The 25,249-nt window shown below is 40.1% G+C and overlaps 1 protein-coding gene across 2 annotated transcripts in view; it reads right to left on the reverse strand.

Annotated features, from left to right (window-relative positions):
* Positions 1-21,828: 21,828 nt before the first annotated feature.
* The window catches only part of ptenb (phosphatase and tensin homolog B), a 165,897-nt gene continuing 162,476 nt past the window's right edge, over positions 21,829-25,249 (reverse strand). For both annotated transcript variants that reach the window (XM_078223581.1, XM_078223582.1), the window contains one exon: positions 21,829-24,716. In XM_078223581.1, the coding sequence (XP_078079707.1) occupies positions 24,528-24,716 (189 nt within the window). In that variant the 3' untranslated portion in view covers positions 21,829-24,527. The remainder of the gene's footprint in view (positions 24,717-25,249) is intronic.

The raw sequence follows: 25,249 nt of genomic DNA on the forward strand, positions 1-25,249 counted from the left end.
AGTCGGCAAGCGCTACAGTCTTTTGTAGGTCCAGCCCACTCTGTTCCAGCAGCCGTTGTCGGATATAGTTTGACTTGATACCCGTGACAAGGCACCTCTGAGTAAGTCCTCAGTGTTTTGGGCGGCTGTTACGGCCTTGCAGTTGCAGGCCCTGCCAAGTGCTCGCAACGCACGCAGGAATTGGTCGCCCGATTCTCCTGGCTGTTGTCTGTGAGTAGCCAGACGATGTCTGGTGTAGATTACATTAGACTGTTTGTTATACTGGCCTTTTAAAAGTTCGATCGCATCCTCGTACGTTTCAGCGTCTCTAATCATCGAGAATATTTGATCGCTTACCCAGGCGTGGAGCATGTGTAGCTCGTCGGTTTCGGTCCGGACGACGGAGGCGGAGACGGTGAGGAAAGTTTCGAAACATCGCAGCCAGTGATCGAAGCTGTTAGAGGCTCCTACGGCTTGTGGATCCAATTCGAGCCTATCGGGTTTTAGTATCTGCTCCATCCCAAAACTTTTTGCGAATAAAATTGATGCACTATCAATCAAGCAAAGACTAGTTTGTCTGCAAGAACAAATAGGCTTTTATTTGCAAAAGACTTGGAGCACACCCATGCTGATGAACTGGTCCAGAGACTGAGGCAGGGGGGTGGGGAGCAGTCACATTTATACCTGGACCAGGGGGGGAGGAGTCTCAGGCAGGGGCATGTCCAGGCATGACACACACACACAGGCAATAAGCTTAACAGTGGTTTACCACACATATAGTGTGTACAGGTAATCAATTCACACTATCTGCAACCCCACGACTTGCCTGGGCTTGCAAAATCTCACTAACTGTCCTGGCTGGAGACAATATACATCTCTTTAACCTGTGCTTAACCCTCTCTCCACTCACATTGTCTGTACCTTTAAGACTCGATTAGCCGTAAAGACTCGCATTCCAGTCATTATTTTGTAAATTGAGTTTGTGTCGTTATATGCCCTGTTTGTGAACTGAAATCCCACTCACCGGATGAAGGAGCAGCGCTCCGAAAGCTAGTGGCTTTTGCTGCCAAATAAACCTGTTGGACTTTAACCTGGTGTTGTGAGACCTCTTACTGTGTTTACCCCAGTCCAACGCCGACATCTCCACATCATGGGAAACAATTCTCAATCCATGCCAATATATTACCCCCAATCCCATGTGCTTTAATTTTCACACTAACCGCTTAAATGGGACTTCGTCAAAAGCTTTCTTAAACTGAAGTATGCCACATCCACTGGTACACCCTATCTATTGTAAACATTTTTTGCACTCTTTCCAATGTGTTCACATCCTTCGTAAATCCTAAGATCCTTTTCAGTTCTCAGCAAAAATATATTCCAGCAAAAAACAAGGATTGTAAGAAAAGGGAGAACCAGCCGTGGATAACGAAGGAAATAAAGGAGAGTATTAAAATAAAAACAGCTGCGTACAGAGTGGCCAAAAATAGTGGAGAAACAAGTGATTGGGAAAAATTTAAGAAACAACAAAGAGAGACAAAGAAAGCGATAAAGAAAGGAAGGATAGACTATGAAGCTAGGCTAGCAATTAATATAAAAAATGATAGTAAAAGTTTTTATAAATATATAAAAAGGAATAGAGTGGCTAGAGTGAATGTTGGACCCTTGGAGGACGAGAGGGGGGAGTTAATAGTGGGAAATGAGGATATGGCTGAGTCTTTAAATAAGTTTTTTGTGTCGGTCTTCACGGTGGAGGACACAAATAGTTTGCCAAATATTAACGATAGAGGGTTGGCAGCAGGAGAAATACTTAATACAATTAATGTTACCAGAGAGGCAGTGCTGGGTAGACTAATGGGACTGAAGGTGGATAAGTCCCCGGGTCCGGATGGAATGCATCCCAGGGTATTGAAAGAAATGTCAGAGGTAATAGTGGATGCGTTAGTGATTATTTATCAAAACTCGTTGCATTCTGGGGTAGTGCCGGTTGATTGGAAAACGGCTAATGTTACGCCGCTGTTTAAAAAAGGAAGGAGACAAAAGGCGGGTAACTATAGGCCGGTCAGCTTAACGTCTGTAGTAGGGAAAATGCTGGAATCCATTATTAAAGAGGAGATAGCAGGGCATCTGGATAGAAATGGTTCGATCAATCAGACGCAGCATGGATTCATGAGGAGAAAGTCGTGCTTGACGAACATGTTGGATTTTTATGAAGATGTGACTAGGGCGGTTGATGGAGGAGAACAGGTGGATGCGGTGTTTTTGGATTTCCAAAAGGCGTTTGATAAGGTGCCCCATAAAAGGCTACTGAAGAAGATTAGGGCACACGGAGTTGGGGGTAGTGTGTTAAAGTGGATTGGGGACTGGCTATCCGACAGGAAGCAAAGAGTCGGAATAAATGGGTGTTTTTCCGGTTGGAGGAAGGTAACTAGTGGCGTGCCGCAGGGATCGGTACTCGGGCCGCAACTATTTACCATTTATATAGATGATCTGGAGGAGGGGACGGAGTGTAGGGTAACGAAGTTTGCAGACGACACAAAGATAAGTGGAAAAGTGAATCGTGTGGAGGACGGAGAAGATCTGCAGAGAGATTTGGACAGGCTGAGTGAGTGGGCGAGGATATGGCAAATGGAGTATAACGTTGAGAAATGCGAGGTTATACACTTTGGAGGAAATAATAACAAATGGGATTACTATCTCAATGGAAACAAATTAAAACATGCTACCGTGCAAAGGGACCTGGGGGTCCTTGTGCATGAGACGCAAAAGCCCAGTCTGCAGGTACAACAGGTGATCAAGAAGGCAAATGGGATGTTGGCCTATATTGCGAAGGGGATAGAATATAAAAGCAGGGATGTCTTGATGCACCTGTACAGGGCATTGGTGAGGCCGCAGCTGGAATACTGTGTGCAGTATTGGTCCCCTTATATGAGGAAGGATATATTGGCATTGGAGGGAGTGCAGAGAAGGTTCACCAGGTTGATACCGGAGATGAGGGGTTTGGATTATGAGGAGAGGCTGAGGAGATTGGGTTTGTACTCGTTGGAGTTTAGAAGGATGAGGGGGGATCTTATGGAGACTTATAAGATAATGCGGGGGCTGGATAGGGTGGAGGCGGAGAGATTCTTTCCACTTAGTAAGGAAGTTAAAACTAGAGGACACAGCCTCAAAATAAAGGGGGGTCGGTTTAAGACAGAGTTGAGGAGGAACTTCTTCTCCCAGAGGGTGGTGAATCTCTGGAATTCTCTGCCCACTGAGGTGGTGGAGGCTACCTCGCTGAATATGTTTAAAGCGCGGATGGATGGATTCCTGATCGGTAAGGGAATTAAGGGTTATGGGGATCAGGCGGGTAAGTGGTACTGATCCACGTCAGATCAGCCATGATCTTATTGAATGGCGGGGCAGGCTCGAGGGGCTAGATGGCCTACTCCTGCTCCTATTTCTTATGTTCTTATGTAAAGTGTGGTGACCGGAATTGTACACAATACTCCAGCTGAGGTCTAATGAGTACTTTATACTAGTTCAGCACAATCTCTTTGCCCTTGTACTGCATGCCCTTATTAATAAGGCCTGGTATGCTTTATTAACTGCTCTCTCTACCTGTCCTGCTACTTTCAATGATTTATGCAGAAATACACACAGATCCCTCTGCTCCTGCATACCTTTTAACATTGTACCCTTCATGTCTTTCCTACCAAAATGAATCACTTCACACTTCATCTGCCACCTATCTGCCCACTCCACCAACTTGCCTGTGAACTCTTGAAGTTCCACATTGTCCTCCTTAAAGGTTACAATGCTTCTAAGTTTTCTGCTATCTGCAAACTTTGGAATTGTCCTCTGCACACCAGGATCTAGATCATTAATATATATCAGGAAAAGCAAGGGTCCCAATACTGACACTTGGCAAACTCTTCTACAAACCTTCCTCCAGTCTGAAAAATATCCATCAACCATTACTCACTTTTTTCCTATTATTCAGCCAATTTTGTATCCACGTTGCTATTGTCCGTTATATTTCACGAGCTATAACTTTTCTAACAGGATGTTATGCGACACTGTGAATGCTTTTTGAAAGTCCATATACACCACACCAACTGCATTACCTTCATCAACCCTCTTTGTTACCTCATCAAAAAAACTCCCAGCAAGTTGGTTAAATGCCATTTTCTCTCACAAAATCCATGCTGGCTCTTCCTAATAAACCCACATTTTCCTTGTGATTATTCATTCTATCCCAAATAATTGTTTCTTGAAGCTTCCCCACCATCAAAGTTAAACTGACTCACCTGTAATTACTGGGGCTATCTTTACAATCTTTTTAGAACAAAGACATAAAATTTGCAATTCTCCAGTTGCCTGGCACTTCCCCAGAGCCTGGGGAAGACTGAACGATTTTGGCCAGCGCCCCTGCAATTTCCATTCTCATTTCCTACACTCTCCTTGGATACATCTAATCCGATCCTTGTGCCTTGTCAACTTAAGTACCAACAGTTTATCCAAAACCACTTCCTTATCAATTTTGAACTTTCTAGTGACAGAATTTCATCCTCTAACATCATGACCTCAGTAGCATCTACCTCCGCAGTAAAGACAGATGCAAAGTATTAATTTAACACCTCAGCCATGCCCCCAGCCTTCACATGTAAATTCCCTTTTAGGTCCTTAATCATCCCCACTCCTCCTTTTACCACACTTTTACCATTTATGTGCCTTGAGAAGAATTCCCCTTTATGTTGGCAGCCAGTCTTTTCTCATAACCCCTCTTGTCTTCTCTATTTGCTTCTCCGCCTCTCCTCTGAGCCTTCTGTATTCAGTTTTGTTCTCAATTGTATTCTCTACCTGACATGTGTTACCACACCTTTTCATCTTAATTTCTATCTCCTTTCTCATCCAGGGAGCTCAGGATTTGTATGCCCTACCTTTCCTTTTGAGGGAACATACCTTGATTGTGCCCAAACTATTTCTTTTTTCAAGGTAGTCCATTGTTCAGCCAGTTTTTCCCACCAAACTTTGGTTCCAGTCTATCCGGCCCAGCTCCATTCTTGCCACATTGAAGTTGGTTCTCCCTCAGTAAGTTATTTCTATTCTGAATTGCACATTGTCCTTTCCTATTATCCTAAACCTTATTATATAATGATCACAGTCTCCTAAATGTTCCCCTACTGACACTTGACCTACTTAGCCCACCTCAAAAACCAGTGTCCCACAGTGCATCCTTTCTTGTTGGACTGGACAAATACTGCTGTAGAAAATTCTGCTGAACGCAATCGAGGAACTCTTTCCCCTCTCTGCCCTTTTCAAGACCATTATTCCAGTCTATACTAAGGCAATTAAAACCCCACATTATAACTACTTTATAACGTTTGTGCCTCTCTGTAATTTCCTTTCAGGTTTGCTCTTCAACATCCTTCCCACTAGTTAATGTTCTATAGACCGCACTAATCAATGTAATTGCATCTTTTTTGTTTCTTAGCTCTAACCAAATTGATTCCGTCCTTGAACCCTGTGGGACACCCACTTTCTCCAGAACTGCAATGCTCTCCCTAACCAATACCACCAGCCTTCTTCCTATTCTTCCTGCCCTCTCTTTTCTGAGCACCTTGCACCTAGGAATATTTAACAGCCAGTTCCTCCCTTCCTTGAGCCGAGTTTTTTTTTATTCATCCGTGGGACATGGGTGTCATTGCCTGGCCAGCATTTATTGCCCATCCCGACTTGCCCTTGGAAGGCATGTTGCTGTGGCTCTGGAGTCACATGTAGGCCAGACCAGGTAAGGATGGCAAATTTCCTTCCCTAAAGGACATTAGCGAAACTGATGGGGTTTTCTGACAATTGACAATGGTTTCATGGTCATCAGTAGACTCTTAGTTCCAGATATTTTTTATTGAATTCAAATTCCACCATCTGTCGTGGTGGGATTTGAACCCAGGTCCCCAGAACATTTAGCTGAATTTCTGGATTAATGGTCTCGCGGTAATACCACGATGCCATCGCCTCCCATCTCGGTTATTGCCACAACAATAGAATTCCGCATCATAATCTGTATCTGTAACTATGAACAATACTCCATGCATTCACATAGATGTAGTATAACCCTGATTTAGACTTCTTTACTTTCTCCCTTATTCTGACTCCACCTATTAACTTAGTATTTTCTATACTACAGATAGAGCACCCAGCCAGATCTTATGGAGCAGTCCACCTGCTATTCCTGTGTCAGCTTTCATTGCAATGGGCAACTTGTCATTTGAAGGTGTAACAAACATACACATTTATGTACAGTTTCTAAGTATGTACACACTGTTCTGTAACATTTTCATTAGTTGGTAAAATTCACAATATATCTGTTCTAATGAGAGATTTTCCATTTAGTTTAAATTGGAATTCTTTAGAAATAGACACATTGAAGTTTTTATTTGGAAAATGCTTTAATTAGTCTTTTTTCAAAAATCTTTGAACACAGATAATTTCAAAAAAATATTTGCTGCACATTGCCATATAGGTTTGATGCTCTCAAATGTGAATATTTGATCCTATGTTATGCATTGCTAGGGAGATCTACTTTTCTCCTCACCTCAAAGAAATTAACATAGGAACATAGGAATTAGGAGCAGAAGTAGGCAAATTCAGCCCTTCAAGCCTGCGCTGCCATTCAATCAGACCATGGCTTATCTCTCCCTGGTCTCAAATCTACCTCCCCAACTGTTCCCCATATCCCTTTATCCTTTTTTTAAAAATTAGAAATATATCTAGCTCCTTCTTGAAATGAATGATTCAGACTCCACCGCGCTATGGGGCAGCGAGTTCCACAAATTCACCACTCTCTGCAAGAAGTAGTTCCTCCTCATCTCAGTTTTAAATTTACCGCCTCTCAACCTATACCTGTGACCTCTTGTTTGAGATTGCCCGATAAAAGGAAAGATTTTGGTCTACATTTACGTTATCAATCCCTTTTAAAATTTTATATACCTCAGAGTCAGAGAGTCATAGAGGTTTACAGCATGGAAACAGGCCCTTCGACCCAACTTGTCCATGCCGCCCCTTTTTTTTAAACCCCTAAACTAATCCCAATTGCCCGCATTTGGCTCATATCCCTCTATACCCATCGTACCGTGTAACTGTCTGAATGCTTTTTAAAGGACAAAATTGTACCCGCCTCTGCTAATACCTCTGGCAGCTTGTTCCACGCACTCACCACCCTCTGTATGAAAAAATTGCCCCGCTGGACACTTTTGTATTTCTTCCCTCTCACCTTAAACCTATGCCTTCTAGTTTTAGACTCCCTTACCTTTGGGAAAAGATATTGACGATCTAGCTGATCTATGCCCCTCATTATTTTATAGACCTCTATAAGATCACCCCTCAGCCTTCTACGCTCCAGAGAAAAAGGTCCCAGTCTATCCAGCCTCTCCTTATAACTCAAACCATTAAGTCCCGGTAGCATCCTAGTAAATCTTTTCTGCACTCTTTCTAGTTTAATAATATCCTTTCTATAATAGGGTGACCAGAACTGTACACAGTACTCCAAGTGTGGCCTTACACCTTAATTAGATCCCCTCTTATCCTTCGAAACTCTAGCAAGTATAAGCCCAAACTGATTAAAACATCTATTTCCATACTTTTAACATCCACATGGAAGTCTAAGAACCAAAACTTTCAGTAAAATGGCAGCCCCAAAACTTAATGAAGTCTGGGAATTTTTGGCCTAAACAGCTGGATTTGTTTCTCTATCATCTTTAAATGAGTAATTGTTATTGTTACTTCCACAGGTATATAGTTTTGAAGATTTACACTCAAAGTCTTGAGGCCATAATCCCCGCAAAACAAAACTCAACTTAATAATTATATAACTAACATCTATTAAAACAATCAACGTTGCTATTGACCAATAACCGTTCCATATACCTTAACAACTTAAGTCATTTGAAAACACAAGGAAGATACTGGAGCAGAAAAATATACCAATGTATGCTGGAATGATAAACATTGAAAAAAAACACAACTCATGATAAATTTCTCAAAAGAAATTCAGTGTTCCGCAGTCACTGAAAACATTTTTGGAGTTAATGAGTAATTGCACTAACTTCTAAATGTTCTGTTATCAATGTTGACGATGTTAACTATCAGTCAAATAACAGTAGGGTGGTGGAAGAATTCCACAATTAGCCCCAATGCCCCAGGTTATAGAGAGGAACATTAGTCAGGATTTACAGATAGCGGCTGATTGCTCTCCAGTGATTTATACTGGGAAGTGAGCATGGGATAAGAAGGATCAGGTTACACGTGATGCCTTTTGCAGCTGAATAGTATGCTGAAATTGATGACTGTGCTCAAACAGGAAGAAACTTTACTTGCGCTTTGCTTTGGAACTACAAGTGCTTATGAGACCAAATCCGAATACCTTAGGGAAGAGAATGCTAACACAAAAAGTGGATTAACTAACATTTATCTTGGTTCAACAGTATCATCTTCTAAAACTAAGATAAAATAAAACAGCAGAAATTCTTCATTTTCATGGAATTCAAAAAGCTTGATAAAATCTGAAATTGCTTTCACTTAGTTGGGAGATTATTCCCAGCATCGTAATTCTGCCTTATCATTCCTCAAACAGGAATTTTTAAATTGGCTAATTGTTATATGCCAATTTGCTTTGTTGATTACAGAGTCACATCCACTCTCGCCTGAGACAGTGATTCCACTTTAAATACATGTATTTGCGACAACTTTGTTGAGTTGGACAAAGTGGAGGGTTGACCATTTCCCAAGAGCTGACATACTTCACTAATCCACCATGGACAGAACTGAAACTCCTATATTCGAAATATATCATAACGTATACCAACCATTGTCATTTAAAGATTAGGTGTCAAAACAAAGACAACCATAGAAGATGTTGTTATATTTACAGACCTGGTTAATAAACCAATTTGGCACATATATTAGTCTGATTATTTTTGATAAAATCCTGTTAACTTATCCTTTCTATTTAACATTGTTGAGTGCACCTAGTTAGTCATAGTAAACCTACTTAAATTATTAAATACACGGCTGTACATATACTTTATTAAATTCTGATAGATTATTTTATGTCAACTCTTCAGGACACTGTTGCAAATTTTGTGGCAAGTTCTGAGACACTCATAATTATTTCACTTAACATGTTACTATTGTGTTCCTCTCCAAGACCTTGAATGCTGTTATTTTTGAGAACACCAATTGTTATTTGGATTGTAACCACACCATTAATCTGATTAAATATTTTTCCTGCTAACTGTCATAATGTCTTCAAATTGATGAATTGTGTATGCTGAATACCAAATACAAATAGTAAATTAGGGAACATTCAAAAATCAAGGCATTTTAAAGTCAGGATAAAATCTGCAACTTTGCTTTAAGTTTCACCAACGAGGCAGACTGTCTATTTAACTGGAGAAATCACTGATAATTTAAAGGGTTTTGAGATGAAATATACTGCTCCCTATATTCACACAGAGAGCTCAAGGAAAATCAAACAAGGCTGGTGAAACAGATGCATTGCCAACCTCAATGGTAAAACTCTGCAGACCCCTGTCCGATAGACGGCCAAAGTGACAGCCTGGTCAGTCAATGAGATTGTAAACAAGCAGCAAAACGCTACAACCAGGGACCCATAAGGATTGTCCACAGCAGTCAAAAGATACCAGTAGCTCTGGGCAGCAATTGGTAGGGGTCTATGATTAGGGCCAGGGGTTTCCTTTTGGAACACCTTGCTCTTCCTACTTCAGAGTGCTGAAAGGAGCTGATTTTCAGCACTCAACTTGACCAGTGTTTGCCACCTCAAATCTGCTGCTGGGAACTGCACAGTTTGGGCCTCTTCCTCACTTGCAGGACAAACATTATCCTCTGGATGTGACTTGGGAATATTAATGGTCTGATATCGGTTTGTTAAAATTTAGCTGAAGGGATTGGAGTTTGGGCGCTCTCCTCTGATTATTTGTCCTCCCCCCAACTCTCTTCCACCCATGAAGCTGATGGGAGGGGGGCAACTCTCTTCCACCCATGAAGGTGAGGTGGAGTGGGGGGGGAAGGCCAAGTTAAAAATCAATGTCACAGTTTCCTCCTTGTATTGTTATTAAAAGTTCCTTGACAATTGTCCTTATTTTTAAAGCATCTCATCGATTTGTAACCGATGCTACTTGACCAGGCAGTGCTGTAATGGGTTAAAAAAATCAGCCTCAGATATTGGGTGTGCAACAAGCAGGAATCGAGGGTCACACAAACACGGTATGAGTTATGAGTTGAAGTTCTAAGGCTGAATACAATTTCCTAAGTAAAGGCCACAGAAAAAATTGAAGTGGAGGATCCCTTAAATCAATTCATAGACACAGTCAGTGCTGTTTAGTTAGTTACACCTCTGCCTCAAGGTTTTGGATTAAATTTCAGGACATGAGCATAAAAATCAAGACTTCAGTGCTGTACTGAAGGAGTGCTGCACTGTCATAAGTTACGTCTTTTTGGATGAGACATTAAACCAAGGCCCCATCTACGTGCTAACTGGGTGGATGTAAATGATCCCATTGTATTATTTTAAAGAAGAGCAGGGGAGTTATCCGTAGTGGCCTGGTCAATAGTCAATAGTTACCCTTCACTCAGCATCACAAAAATATTACATTATCACATTGCTGTTTGTGGGAGCTTGCTCTGTGCCAATTGGTTGCTGCACTTCCTATGTTACAAATGACTACATTTTCAAAGAGCATCATTGGTTATAAAGTGCTTTGAAACGTCTGGTGGTTGTGAAAATCCTTAACTAAACATAAGTCTTGCTTTACTTTTAACTGATGACATTTACATAGATTTTAGATTCCTTAACCAAAATAATTGCTGGACAAATGTTCCAATTTCTTCAGTGCAAACTGACGTAAAGAGTTCACTTTACATATCTTAATTTGTAGTTCTTTAACATTTCTACTGATTTTGCCTTTTTAAACCATTGGTTTACCATAGTTGTTCAACATTAAGAAATGGCTCTGAATCCGCAAAAACTAGTAGAAAACTGCATGCATTTTTGTGGAGATATCCAGGCAATCTTTAGTAAATTTCAATGAACCTGATTTTGATAATTCTATATTAAAGTGAATAAAATGGTACAGAATGCTCTGATGCACTAGATGAGGGTCAGTACAAAGTCAAAATTCTCCAAGGTTGTGAATTTGGAACCATCTTTCAAATCCAGTCATATAGCTAAAATGTGGTATTGAATATGGTCACTACCTCAAGAATTTGAGTTAAATTTCTCTTTACAGCTCCTTTAGATGGTACACCATCGAAAACTTGGACATCGATGCTGCAGCTGTGTTTGTGTGCCAGACCTTCTGCAACTGCTACTCTCCGTGGATTATTTTCTCCTTGTAATCTTGACAAATTGAATAATATTTCTGCCAGTTAGAAATCATTCAGTATGGCAAATTCTATCTTTTGCAGCAATGTTTTCTAGATTGCTCCAAAACAAAACCTGGCCCTTACACTTAGTTATATGACCCTCAAATTCCTCTAAAACAATGGGATGTTGAAAGAATTTGGATTTCACTTCTGCAATTGCAAATGTGCAAAGAATTTCAAAAACTTTGTGCTCACTTGTAGATCTAAGTTGATGGAGACCATATAAATAATAATTTGGTAGTATAGAACATGGCAATGCCTTAACCAGAATCAACCTGACTGGTTTGAATTTAAATAAAGGTTGCCAGTTAACTGATCCTGGCTGTAATCTCCATGACACCTCTACAAATCAGAGTCCATTTGCCCAACCAATTAGCACTCTCTTCTCATGTATAAATTGTTGTTCCCTTTACAATTGGTATTCCTGCATCTGTCCTAATGAGTGCATGATGAAAAATTTCAACTACATGTCTCAATTCCCAACTTGGATCACTGCGTGTGTGGAGTTTGCACGTTCTCCCCGTGTCTGCGTGGGTTTCCTCCGGGTGCTCCGGTTTCCTCCCACAGTCTGAAAGACGTGCTGATTGGGTACATTGACCCGAACTGGCACCAGAGTGTGGCGAGCAGGGGAATTCATTGCAGTGTTAATGTAAGCTTTACTTGTGACTAATAAACAAACTTTACTTTTTTCAGCAATACCGTGTAAATACTTGCTAATGTCCAACAGGATCAGTCCAAAATTCAATTTCTCACGTCCAGTCTTGCATTCTCAGTGATATTTTTGTCTTAACTCATGAGGGATCAACTGGTCACGTTTTATCGTTGCTAGCTCCCTCAGAATTTCCTCCCAAAAGATTTAGATGAAATTCTATAAGCAACATCTGGCTGTGCAGTTCTCAAACAAATATTTAGGGTCTTAGCTGAAACAAAACTTTTATGCTTCCTCGGGGCTACTTTTAGAACACCAGATAAGTTTGCATCGGATCCACAGGCCCCACTTGATTCTCTTCTTCCTCCTACATCCGTTTACAGCGGAGTTCAGTGTCAGGCTCTTGTATTCACTTACCATGATGTGGAGATGCCGGCGTTGGACTGGGGTAAACACAGTAAGAGTTTTAACAACACCAGGTTAAAGTCCAACAGGTTTATTTGGTACCAAATAAACCTGTTGGACTTTAACCTGGTGTTGTTGAAACTCTTACTGTGTTCACTTACCATGACAGGAAGGCAGATTTTAGCTTAGAATCTTAGAAACCCTACAGCACAGAAAGAGGCCATTCGGCCCATTGAGTCTGCACCGACCCCAATCCCACCCAGGCCCTATCCCCATATCCTTACATATTTACCCACTAACCCCTCTAACCTATGCCTCCCAGGACACTAAGGGCAATTTTTTAGCATGGCCAATCAACCTAACCCGCACATCTTTGGACTGTGGGAGGAAACCGGAGCACCCGGAGGAAACCCACGCAGACATGAGGAGAATGTGTAAACTCCACACAGACAGTGACCAAAGCCGGAAATCGAACCCAGGTTCCTGGAGCTGTGAAGCAGCAGTGCTAACCACTGTGCTACGATGCCGCTGCTACCAATTTTGCAAATCCAGCTCAATCATATTTAAACCAAAAGTCCATGCACAACTATTTTCTCTCACAGCCCCTGTACCATTTGTGTCTCGCATTAACATTTGACTCTATTCAGGTTTCTTGAAAAAGAATCACCCCTTCTCTTAATTTGCTAAAAATTGTGTGCAACCTATTTATTGCTTGGTACATGTTCCCCAGTATTCTACCAGACTTAGCTGTTATGGTCACATTTCACTTCCGTATGGCCACTGTCTGAGTTTGAATGGTTTACATTTGACTTTGAGCTTCCAGTCCCATATCTGTTCCTTCACAAACACCATTTATTTTTACCCCATAACATTGTTTGCCTCCGTCCCTCATCTAGACGCAACTATTCCAATGCTTCCCTGGTCAATTAGCCTATTCTTCATCCTCTGAAATCTTCAGCTCATTAGATTACATTTTCATGTCCTCAACCTTCCCATCTCTGCCATCTCCTTTAGTTTTTTGATCCTCCCATTACCCTACATAATACAATAAATAGGAGCAAGAGTAGGATATCCAGCCCCTCCATTCAATAAGATTATGGCTGCTCTGTGGCCTTAACTCTGCATGCTTGCCTGTCCCAAGTTGATTCCCTTGTAGATCAAAAATCTAAGTCAATCGTTCACTGTTCACTGGGGAAGTGAATTCCAAAAACTAATGACCTCAGAGTAGTAATTCCTCCTCATCTCAGTCTTAAATGAAATACTATTTTTGAAACTGTCCCCAGAATTCCTCCAATTATGGCCTCTTGTGCACTCCCTTCTATTGTCCTATCAGGTCCCTCAAATTCCTTCCCTAAAGTTTTTCACCACTTCTTCTTTGAGACCCTCATTCAAACCCACCTCTTTGGCCAAGTTTTCAGTAAAACATCTTCCTGGACTCTTCTTTAGCTTGGCATTCATTTTTGTCTTATTATGCTCTGTAAAGCTAAGTGGCTATAATCTGACAAAAAAAAACTCAACAGAAAATGGAAACAAAAAAAAAATAGGTGTGTGTGCATGATCACAACATCCCAAATAATCCATTCCTTCAACATTATTACTCAGCTTCTCCAATTATCCCTTGCTCATTAATGTAAACTAATTACATTCAGCCTCTTATTTACAAGAGTTGAATGCCAAATGAAATGATAATAAGCCATCCTTTCATAAGATTACTGTTTTAAGTTTTAAAATTATATTTTTTACAATCCCCACCACTTAAAAAAGGGCTTCAAATACAAAACTTTCTCTTGGTCACCTATTGTTTACATAGACAACTCTTCTCAAAATCTTATTTAACTCTTCCTTCCACCTCACCTTCAGGGAATAACACGTTATTTTCTGCTTCATAGCAAAATAAAGTCAACGTAGTTGCTCCAATATCCTTGCTTCTGCTCCCTAGAAAGTTTCAAACTGCATATCAGTAAGTCTTCCTTTGTCTCTTGACTTTCTGAATTTATAAAACCCTGATAAATGCTGAGAAAATGGTCTCATTTCCTAAAGCTTTTTGTAGCATTCTGTATTTGCAACAGGAGAGCATCTGATGGGAGACATAGCCAGAATGCAGAATAGGAGTCACAGAGACAACATCTTTTGGCTAGATTTACTAAGTATTCATACTCTTTGAGCATAATAGATAATCCAAAAATTCTACTTTGGGCAGTACAAACAGCATTAACTTTTGGAAATACATGTGCTGTTCCATGCAGTTCTGTCCTCCTGAGTGCTGAAAGATTCAAGAGGATCTTCAATATCTCAGTCTGGCAGTGTTCACTTATGTCAACCAACAATGGTTTTGTGTGGCAGTGATGGTTCTTGTCGAGCTCTTCAACAATTGTGAACATCTGTCACGACTCTTCAAATTCGTGCAACGCAAGAATTTCTGTTGCTACTGGTGCAAATTTTTAAGAGAGGTGCAGAATCCTGTGGGAAGGAAGTTTCAATCAATGCATGATAAAATTCTAACATACTGATCAACATTTGCTCTCACTTGGAGAATTTTGTATTTTTATGAAAAAGCTTTTGGAGTAAAGGAAAACCTGCACAAAATAGAAAAACTGCTTAAATTAAATCCTAATAATTTTGGAAATGAGGAAAATAGCTTTTGAAATTCTTAAAAGGATTTTCTACAACACAGTGTGTCTGTTGCTGACAGAGAAATATGACCTGTGGAGGGAATCCGCAAACCTTAATGTACAGAGAAGATCATGCAGTTGCTTCAACTAAAAAAACTCATAGGAATAATTTTCTATGCTTATGGTTCCCAACCAAATTTTGGATAGTAGCCTAATTCTATTGTATGTTAAAAGATTAGTAAGGAAAATGGTTTCAGATTTTACAACTGATACAATTGTGCAGTAGTACTGATTCCCCCCCCCACCGCAAACAAGAACATAGTAGCAGAAAATAACAAAATGAAAAAATAACTCTTAACCCTTTGCCTTCACAATCCTAGAAATGGCCCTGAACATTTTTTTTCATTACTAGTCAATTACCTGATCAGAAAATATATCTGCTTGATTGGAAATTCAGTTACATCAAATTAGACTAGGACAAATATTATTAAATGGAACATCAAATATTTCAATAAATGGCAAATTGCCAAGTGGCTAGATCAATCCAGTAATTTTAATTAGGTTTTTAAATAATATTCCAGGTTTACAATAATGAGGCATTTCATCCAACCAATATAAATTGGGAGTGCCAGATGATTTAGTCAATGTTTGGTGAATGTAATGCTCACGAGTTATGGTCTAGCACATCTGGAAATCAACAGAAGCAGTTTACACCTTAACTTGGTAATGGCAAGTTATTCAGATAGTATACAAGGAAGGGAAGTACTGGCACACCTGGATGAGTGATTCAAACATGCATTATCTGCTATTTAACGTGGCTGAGGTCCAGAATGCAGGTGAAGTCAGGTACACAATTTGACAAAAAGGCTACATTCAAGCGAAAGATGGAAGGATGGAAAAGAGAACAATTTGAATTGGGGGTAGAAGTGGGAAAAAAACAAAATGTTAGTAGCTTAATGAATCATCAAGCATACTTCTGTTCAGAAAACAGAGACTAAACAGGCATAATCCTGAATAAATTACCATGAGAACTGGATGTAAAAATACCGTAAGAGTTTTAACAATACCAGGTTAAAGTCCAACAGGTTTATTTGGTAGCAAATGCCATGTAAAAATATCCTCGGAGTTTGCAGAGAGGAGAAGACACCAAGATGAATATGTAAACTGTCAGAAATAGGTTAATGGGGTCAAAGGGGTAAAGAGGAATCAGGAAATTAAATAGCAGTAGATATTAAATGTAACAGGAAATTATTTCAGCACAATGTACACGAGGTGAAAATCCTAACAGGACAAAACTGAAAAATTTATATTAAAGGTAAATATATTCAATGACAACTTTCAAGAAGGGGAAGGGCAGAGAAAGGTCAATTCACACCTTTAAAAACAATCAGCTGATTGATAATTATTGGAAGAAGCCTGAGGACTCCACTGCATTTATCATTCTGCTCAATTTCCTCCTCGCTTAAGAAAAAACTTTCTACATCATTAAACAGAGGATTTATAGGGTGGTGGCTGTAGTGGAGGAAGGGTCGTGGGGGAAGGAAATACATAAAATAATCATATTATGGGCTCTGGATGGAAAAAAAAAATGTTTTTCTCCTACTGGCACATTGCTGCCTCACAGCGCCGGGGCCCAAGTTCGATTGGGTCACTGTCTGTGCCGAGTTTGCATGTCCTCCCTGTGTCTGCGTGGGTTTCCTCCGCATGCTCCGGTTTCCTCCCACAGCCCTAAAGACGTGCTGTTAGGTGCACTGGCCATGCTAAATTCTCCCTTAGTGTATTCGAACCGACGCTGGAGTGTGGCAACTAAGGGATTTTCATAGTAACTTCATTGCAGTGTAAATGTAAGCCTACTTGTGACACTGATAAATAAACTTAAAGTATCTCCTCCAAAGTAGCATGTAATATATTAGCAGATAATTTAAGTTGTTTAATGACTTTGACATGAGTTGGAAATCCTAGATAAGTACAAAACAAAAATTTCAATGGCATTTAAAATATTAAAAATTGGGCTGAATACATTCTTGGAATCTGAAGGAATTGAGGTATATGGAAATTGGGCAGGAAAATGAAGTTGAAGTTCATCAAATGATCTTACTGAATGGCAAAAAGGCTTGAGGGGCCATAACACCCATCTATCCCTGTATATATTTATGTTAGAACATAGAACATTAGAGCGCAGCACAGGCCCTTCGGCCCTCGATGTTGCGCCGACCTGTGAAACCAATCTAAAGCTCATCTAACCTACACTATTCCAATATCATCCATATGTTTATCCAATGACCATTTGAATGCCCTTAATGTTGGCGAGTCCACTATTGCTGCAAGCAGGGCATTCCACGCCCTTACTACTCTGAGTAAAGAACCTACCTCTGACATCTGCCCTATATCTATCACCCCTCCATTTAAAGCTATGTCCCCTCGTGCTAGCTATCACCGTCCGAGGAAAAAGGCTCTCACTATCCACCCTATCTAATCCTCTGATCATCTTGTATGCCTCTATTAAGTCACCTCTTAACCTTCTTCTCTCTAATGAAAACAACCTCAAGTCCCTCAGCCTTTCCTCATAAGACCTTCCCACCATACCAGGCAACATCCTAGTAAATTTCCTCTGCACCCTTTCCAATGCTTCCACATCCTTCCTATAATGCGGTGACCAGAATTGTACACAATACTCCAAGTGCGGCCGCACCAGAGTTTTGTACAGCTGCAACATGACCTCCTGGCTCCAAAACTCAATCCCTCTACCAATAAAAGCTAACACTCCGTACACCTTCTTAACAACCCTATCAACCTGGGTGCCAACTTTCAGGGATCTATGCACATGGACACCGAGATCTCACTGTTCATCCACGCTACCAAGTATCTTACCATTAGCCCAGTACCCTGTAATCCTGTTACTCCTTCCAAAGTGAATCACCTCACACTTTTCCGCATTGAACTCCATTTGCCACCTCTCAGCCTAGCACTGCAGCTTATCTATGTCCCTCTGTAACCTGTAACAACCTTCCGCACTGTCCACAACTCCACCGACTTTAGTGTCATCCGCAAATTTACTAACCCATCCTTCTACGTCTTCATCCAGGTCATTTATAAAAATGACAAACAACAGTGGCCCCAAAACAGATCCTTGCGGTACACCACTAGTAACTGAACTCCAGGATGAACATTTCCCATCAACCACCACCCTCTGTCTTCTTACAGCTAGCCAATTCCTGATCCAAACCGCTAAATCACCCTCAATCCCATGCCTCCATATCTTCTGCAATAGCTTACCGTGGGGAATCTTATCAAACGCTTTACTGAAATCCATATACACCACATCAACTGCTTTACCCTCATCCACCTCTTTGGTCACCTTCTCAAAGAACTCAATAAGGTTTGGGAGGCACGACCTACCCTTCACAAAACCGTGTTGACTATCCCTAATCAAATTATTCCTTTCTAGATGATTATAAATCCTACCTCTTATAATCCTTTCCAAAACTTTGCCCACAACAGAAGTAGTAAGGGTCACTGGTCTATAATTACCAGGGTTGTCTCTACTCCCCTTCTTGAACAAGGGGACAACATTTGCTATCCTCCAGTCTTCTGGCACTATTCCTGTAGACAATGACGACATAAAGATCAAAGCTAAAGGCTCTGCAATCTCCTCCCTAGCCTCCCAGAGAATCCTGGGATAAATCCCATCCGGCCCAGGGGACTTATTTTCACACTTTCCAGAATTGCTAACACCTCCTCCTTATTAACCTCAATCCCTTCTAGTCCAATAGCCTGTATCTCAGTATTCTCCTCGACAACATTGTCTTTTTCCTGCGTGAATACTGACGAAAAATATTCATTTAGCGCCTCTCCTATCTCTTCAGGCTCCACGCACAACTTCCCACTACTGCCCTTGACTGGCTCTAATCTTATCCCAATCATTCGTTTATTCCTGACATACCTATAGAAGGCTTTAGGGTGTTCCTTGATCCTACCTGCCAAAGACTTCTCATGTCCCCTCCTGGCTCTTCTTAACTCTCTCTTTAGGTCCTTCCTGGCTAACTTGTAACTCTCAAGCGCCCTAACTGAGCCTTCACGTCTCATCTTTACAGAAGTCTCCTTCTTCCTCTTCACAAGAGATTCAAATTCTTTAGTAAACCACGGTTCCCTCGCTCGACCACTTCCTCCCTGCCCGACAGGTACATACTTATCAAGGACACCCAGTAGCTGTTCCTTGAACAAGCTCCACATTTCAATTGTGCCCATCCCCTGCAGTTTCCTTCCCCAACCTATGCATCCTAAATCTTGCCTAATCGCATCATTATTTCCTTTCCCTCAGCTATAACTCTTGCCCTTCGGTATATGCCTATTCCTTTCCATCGCTAAAGTTAAACGTAACCGAATTGTGATCACTATCACCAAAGTGCTCCCCTACCTCCAAATCTAACACCTGGTCTGGTTCATTACCCAGTACCAAATCCAATGTGGCCTCGCCTCTTGTTGGCCTATCTACATACTGTGTCAGGAAACCCTCCTGCACACATTGGACAAAAACTGACCCATCTAAAGTACTCGAACTATAGCTTTTCCAGTCAATATTTGCAAAGTTAAAGTCTCCCATAACAACTGCCCTGTTACTTTCGCTCCTATCCAGAATCATCTTTGCAATCCTTTCCTCTACACCTCTGGAACTTTTCGGAGGCCTATAGAAAACTCCCAACAGGGTGACCTCTCCTTTCCTGTTTCTAACCTCAGCCCATACTACCTCAGTAGACGAGTCCTCATCAAACGTCCTTTCTGCCACCGTAATACTGTCCTTGACTAACAGTGCCACACCTCCACCTCTTTTACCACCTTCCCTGCTCTTACTGAAACATCTAAACCCCGGAACCTGCAACAACCATTCCTGTCCCTGCTCTATCCATGTCTCCGAGATGGCCACAACATCGAAGTCCCAGGTACCAACCCATGTTCTTAGTGAAATTAAATTTCAAGTATTGTACATTAGAAGAAAAATAACTGAATAACACTCTGGATGACACTGAATTAGGAAGCTGAAAGAGAACAAGGGACATTAGTCAGTGTGTATCAGCAATAAACATAGGAACTAGTAGAAAGCTGAACCATGTGGTTAAATTACTACAAGTCAGAGGATGGTATGCTGAAATTTTACAGTGCAGTGTGGTCAAAACACACTTTGATTACAAACCACTAGGAAACCATTCAAGCCCGGGAATTGGTGCAGAACAAGGCTGACCCTTAGTATCGGAAAACAAAAGACCAAAAAGGAAAGACCAGAGAAACCTGGACATTTTTCAACCTTGAAAGAAAGCATTGCAAGGAAACAGAAAAGAAGATATTAAACAGCAGAGTTAATTCTGAACTATTACTTCTAGATGAACTTTAACAGTTGGTGTAATGTTTTACTCTGGTAAAGGCATTAAATAAATCTATATAAATACAATTAGTTGTTGTGGACAAGAGGATTGATTGAGGAATGTCAGAAAGCTTCACACAATGGTCAATTGGTACACTGAACAGACTTTCAGGTTAAAAAAATGGAAGTGTAAATCGTGGAGTTGGTCAAGAGTGGTTGGATGCAAGAACAGATATTTTCCTAGATAGGTGAACTAAGAAGGACAAAAAGAGCTTTACAATATTTATTTTGTGGTAAAATTAATTGGGATGGGGGGGTTGTGGGAAAGAGCACGGCAGTGGATTGGATGTAAAAGTGAACAATACTGATCATTTTAAGGCCATAAAGTCAGTCAGAGCACTCATTAGGATTTTTTAAAAAAACCTAAAACTGCCTTATTACTAAAGGAATAATTGAGCCGATCATGTTAAGACCTTCAGATTTTCTCAATCAAAAACAGTGGATACTCTTTGCACGTTTTAAGATATAGTACTTAAGTCATGGCATAATACTTTTGCATCTTTCTTCCACAAAATTACATTGATTTAGCAAAAAAACAGGATTATGAAGGCAAATATAACCATTCAGGATGGTACACTTGAGGTTAAATACTATGACCACTGCACAATGACAAGAATGAGACTTTAATCTTTAATCAGTTTAAAGTGGAGTTTATAACAGTAAGATAAAGGGTAGTTAACAAACAACACATACAATAACAAATGGACATTGGATTTTATCAGCATCAATAATCTGTACAATTTACATTTGTTGGTTTACTTTTTCTGTATTCTCAGTGCATAGCATTACACACAGAGCAAATAGCTGCACAGCACAATAGTATCTTTAACAGGCTGAAATGGAAAAGGCTGTTTTACAGGCTGAAAATATATTTTTGTATACATATTCTATATGAAACAAAATCCAAATCTGAACAGGCAGAGCAGCAGGCAGCTTTGTCCTACACTGCAGTGAAGCCCCTTTATAGTGCACAGTTCCACCTTTTCCATCTGCATGCATGATGACAGAATTTTGAACAGTATTTTAAGTAAACAAGAGGCACTTTGTGGCAACCACAGGCTTTGTTAAACATATTGCACAAATCTGGTATTACTAATGACATGGACTCTCACACTGGCACCTTATGAATATTTTAAAGCTGAAACTTGGATATTGGATGCTGCCTGTGAAATCCACTCAGCCCATATCTTGTGCCACAGTGCAGGACCCCTGAGGCCACCCATGCAACTGCCCTTTGTGATTTACTGTGGCAAATATAATTCAGTGGGGCTACAGATGACTAAGGATGGCCAAGTAAATTCCTTTACAGTGATGCTGTCAACAAACAATTTCGGACATTAAGCTGCTGCACATCCAAAGAATTTTTATTAAGCGTATAGTCTGGAAACTCAAGAGAGATAACCTACAGAATGTATTTACCAGACTAAATTATGAATACTGTCATAAATAAAAAAAGAGACTGGACAACTTTTTCAGTCAAAGTAACGTATGTCTGGCTCTACAGGGATGGTATCAATACAAGAATATGAAAACATACTATTACCACCTTTCCCACCTTCAGCATGCAAGGCCTTTAGAAGGTTTGGAAAAGTTGTTTATGGACCCCAATACACCCTCAATTTTCAACAGAAAATGAAAAAAACTCTTACAGTGCAAAAGCCTGGTACAATATGCAGCTGCTCTTAACCCGGCTCCTTAGCGTTCCAAATGACACTGAGAATTTTATTTCCAGTGTTCTGAAGATGGAAGGGCCGTCTCTTTGCCCCCTAATGTTAAAGGGAAAATAAAGCTGTATAAATACTTTGCCTGAAGCCAAGCTAAGTATTTCCAAGGCATGTAAGGCAGGAAAGTTTTCCTTCACTTGTTTTTGTGCACCTTTTACAAACTGGCTTTTATTGCCTGCTCCTGGTTGTCAAAATTTCCTTTTATTATCAATATAAAAATAATAAACGTCTTTATGAAAGATGATATACATAAGGAAACTCTTCAAAGTGGCATGTCTCAAATGTTCAGTTGTGATCAACAGAAGTGAAGGGATTTTGAAAGGGAGGGGGAAGAAAATCAATACAAAAATTAAAAGGAACGTCTCATCAATAAAAGAAAACTGTTAACAGAAGTTTGTAATTTGATCTATAAACCTATATTCCTTCCCTCTTGAGCTACATTTGTCCATTTTTCTTTCACTGCACAACTCATGCTCTTCACATTAGCTTTTGGACAGTTTTAAAGCGCCACTACAAAGAAAAATTTTAAAGATTCATGGTTTATAGCAAGAACAGACACCAGAACTGAAACATCTAGACACTAACCAACACTAAATGTTTTGGGAAGTTACTTCCAGCCCAAGCTGGATGCAATGTTTGTAATTGTAGTTGTCCATCACCAAATGGCCAAGCATATTAAATTTAGTGCTGAAGTAAAGAAAATAATAGATACAATTTAATGCAATAACCCTCCAGCAAAATACAGTTTTGCCATCTATAACAGTCTACTTTTCCCTCTTGAAAGAGGACACAAAGGGATTCTCACAGCAGACATTTACCACGTCTGTGTAACTCCATTTGGCTGGGCCCCATGGGAGTATGCAGTTCTATTTTTCCACAATTACAGGAAATGACGACGACTACCGGTTTAACACATGACCCAACAGAGTACAACAGACTTCATTTCATGCTGTTACAGATGAGTAACGTATACACAGCTTCCTAGATATGAATACAAAACCTCTTATTTTTAATGTTAAAATCTTGTGCATACTGCAACCTTTTGTCAAAACCTGTTTATCCTGTTGAAACACAAGTTGCAACAGTTTTCCCTGTTTACTTGCACACAACATATATTATGCATGTGACACACATCACCTAAAAATGCTGCATACTCCCAATCCAAATCTTCCCTTACCACGTATCATATGCCAATACTAGATCTGGAGAAAGAAGGCATCTTGCCAACAGAAATAAAACAGCTAGTACTACATAAACGTAATGAGGGTAATTTATATAGATACTGACTTAAAGTCCAAAACAGTACTAACAAAAGAGTGATCAACTTCAAGCACTGGCCTTGGTTACACAGGACATAGTGGAGCAGCACCAATTAAAATAATTCTAGCTAACTTATTAAATCATTGTAAAATTCTCCTTTTTACATTAACTGTCATAACTTTGAGCGGGCATGCTGCCACATTTATAAGATTAAGCCATTATTACCAAGGGACTCCAGCTTGTAACATCCCCTAAGAAAGGAAGGAAAAAACTTGAAAATTTTCCCTACATGGACTCCACAGTCTGTACATCTGTGGACCAGTAAGCTGTTTTTATTTTAACTGAGGTTCAAGCCTCCTCCCAGAAAGAATTCCTCAATCCAGCTGCCTTTTCTAGCACCAGTGTGCTTTGAAAGCACAAAAAGCAAGCAGCAGTCGCAGCACATTGCACAATCACCAAGGCTTAATGCCTTACAGAAAGGTGCAATGAGCTGTAGGTGGTACTGGAACCAGAGTATGGATTTTTTTTTCCTTTCTGTGCATCCTCTCTTATCCCTTTTCCCAAAACATGCATTTTATGCAAACCTTTTCATAAATCCTCCTAGCTGATAACAGACTGATCTGTCGTTAGATGGATTTAAGGGGGCAGGGCACAAACCCTTTGTACAGGTAAGTTAGCACCTACTGTTGGCAACATAACACAAAAGGAAAAAATTTCCTACGTACACACCAGATCTGTCTCCACTTTTTATAAAACTGGAATTAAATGGGAAAGTGCCTCTTTTTTCCTGATTGCGATTTTGTGTGTCACTTGACACACAAAAATGTATACACATAACATATCCACGCAATCTCTTTTCATCGGACAACAGTGTCAAAACCTTGCGGATGTATGTATGGGGCTAAACAACATTGGTCAGGAAAAGATCATTGTTCCTATAATTGGTGTAGCATTTTACTTGACACATTGTCCTATTGCCATTAAAAAAGGTACTTGCTTTCAGTTTATTCAAGTTTGTTTCCTTTTTCTCGCAGTTTTAATTTTCCCATAAAAATATTTCAGACTTTCGTTATCTGCGTATGCTGATCTTCATCAAAAGGTTCATTCTCTGGGTCAGAGTCAGTGGTGTCTGAGTATCTATAGTCCTCTGGTTCATTATCACTAACATCTGGCGTTACTGTGGTTGAACTATTGCCCATGGGATGTTGTTGTCGTTCCTCTACCGTTTTTGTGAATAACAGCTTCACCTGTACAGTAAAAAATAATAATTACTCATCAGATATATCACATCAATTTTCAGCACTTTTTTGAATTTCAGAAGAAACTTGTAAGAAAGACACCGCTCTTTGGTGTAATGAATCTTCCTACAAATTGATAATAAACATTGTGCTACTGTAATCTCGCTATTTTAGACATGTAAATCAAAACCGGTGTTTGAATGACAGACCGTACCCATGAAGCTTGAACTTCAATGCATTTTCAATTTGACATCACAAGTATGGCACTGATACTTCAAAACAGTATGCACCACACATTGAAATGAAATCACAGAGGTATATAATATGTACAAATCCAGAAACTATGGTCTAAGTTGTTTTAGTCCCAGCTGTTAAGTCAAGTAAGGAACAGAAACAACTGATATTATTTGAATTAACCACAGAAAACTGATAACAGCTACATGTCAACAGGGTACAGTAGTAGATACACCCACAGTTCTATAAGGCTTGGATTATATTATTGCAGCAGTGTTCAAAACAGAACAATGTGGTGGAACATGTTT

This window comes from Mustelus asterias, chromosome 11, assembly GCF_964213995.1.
Source record: "Mustelus asterias chromosome 11, sMusAst1.hap1.1, whole genome shotgun sequence".
Taxonomy (NCBI): Eukaryota; Metazoa; Chordata; class Chondrichthyes; order Carcharhiniformes; family Triakidae; genus Mustelus; species Mustelus asterias.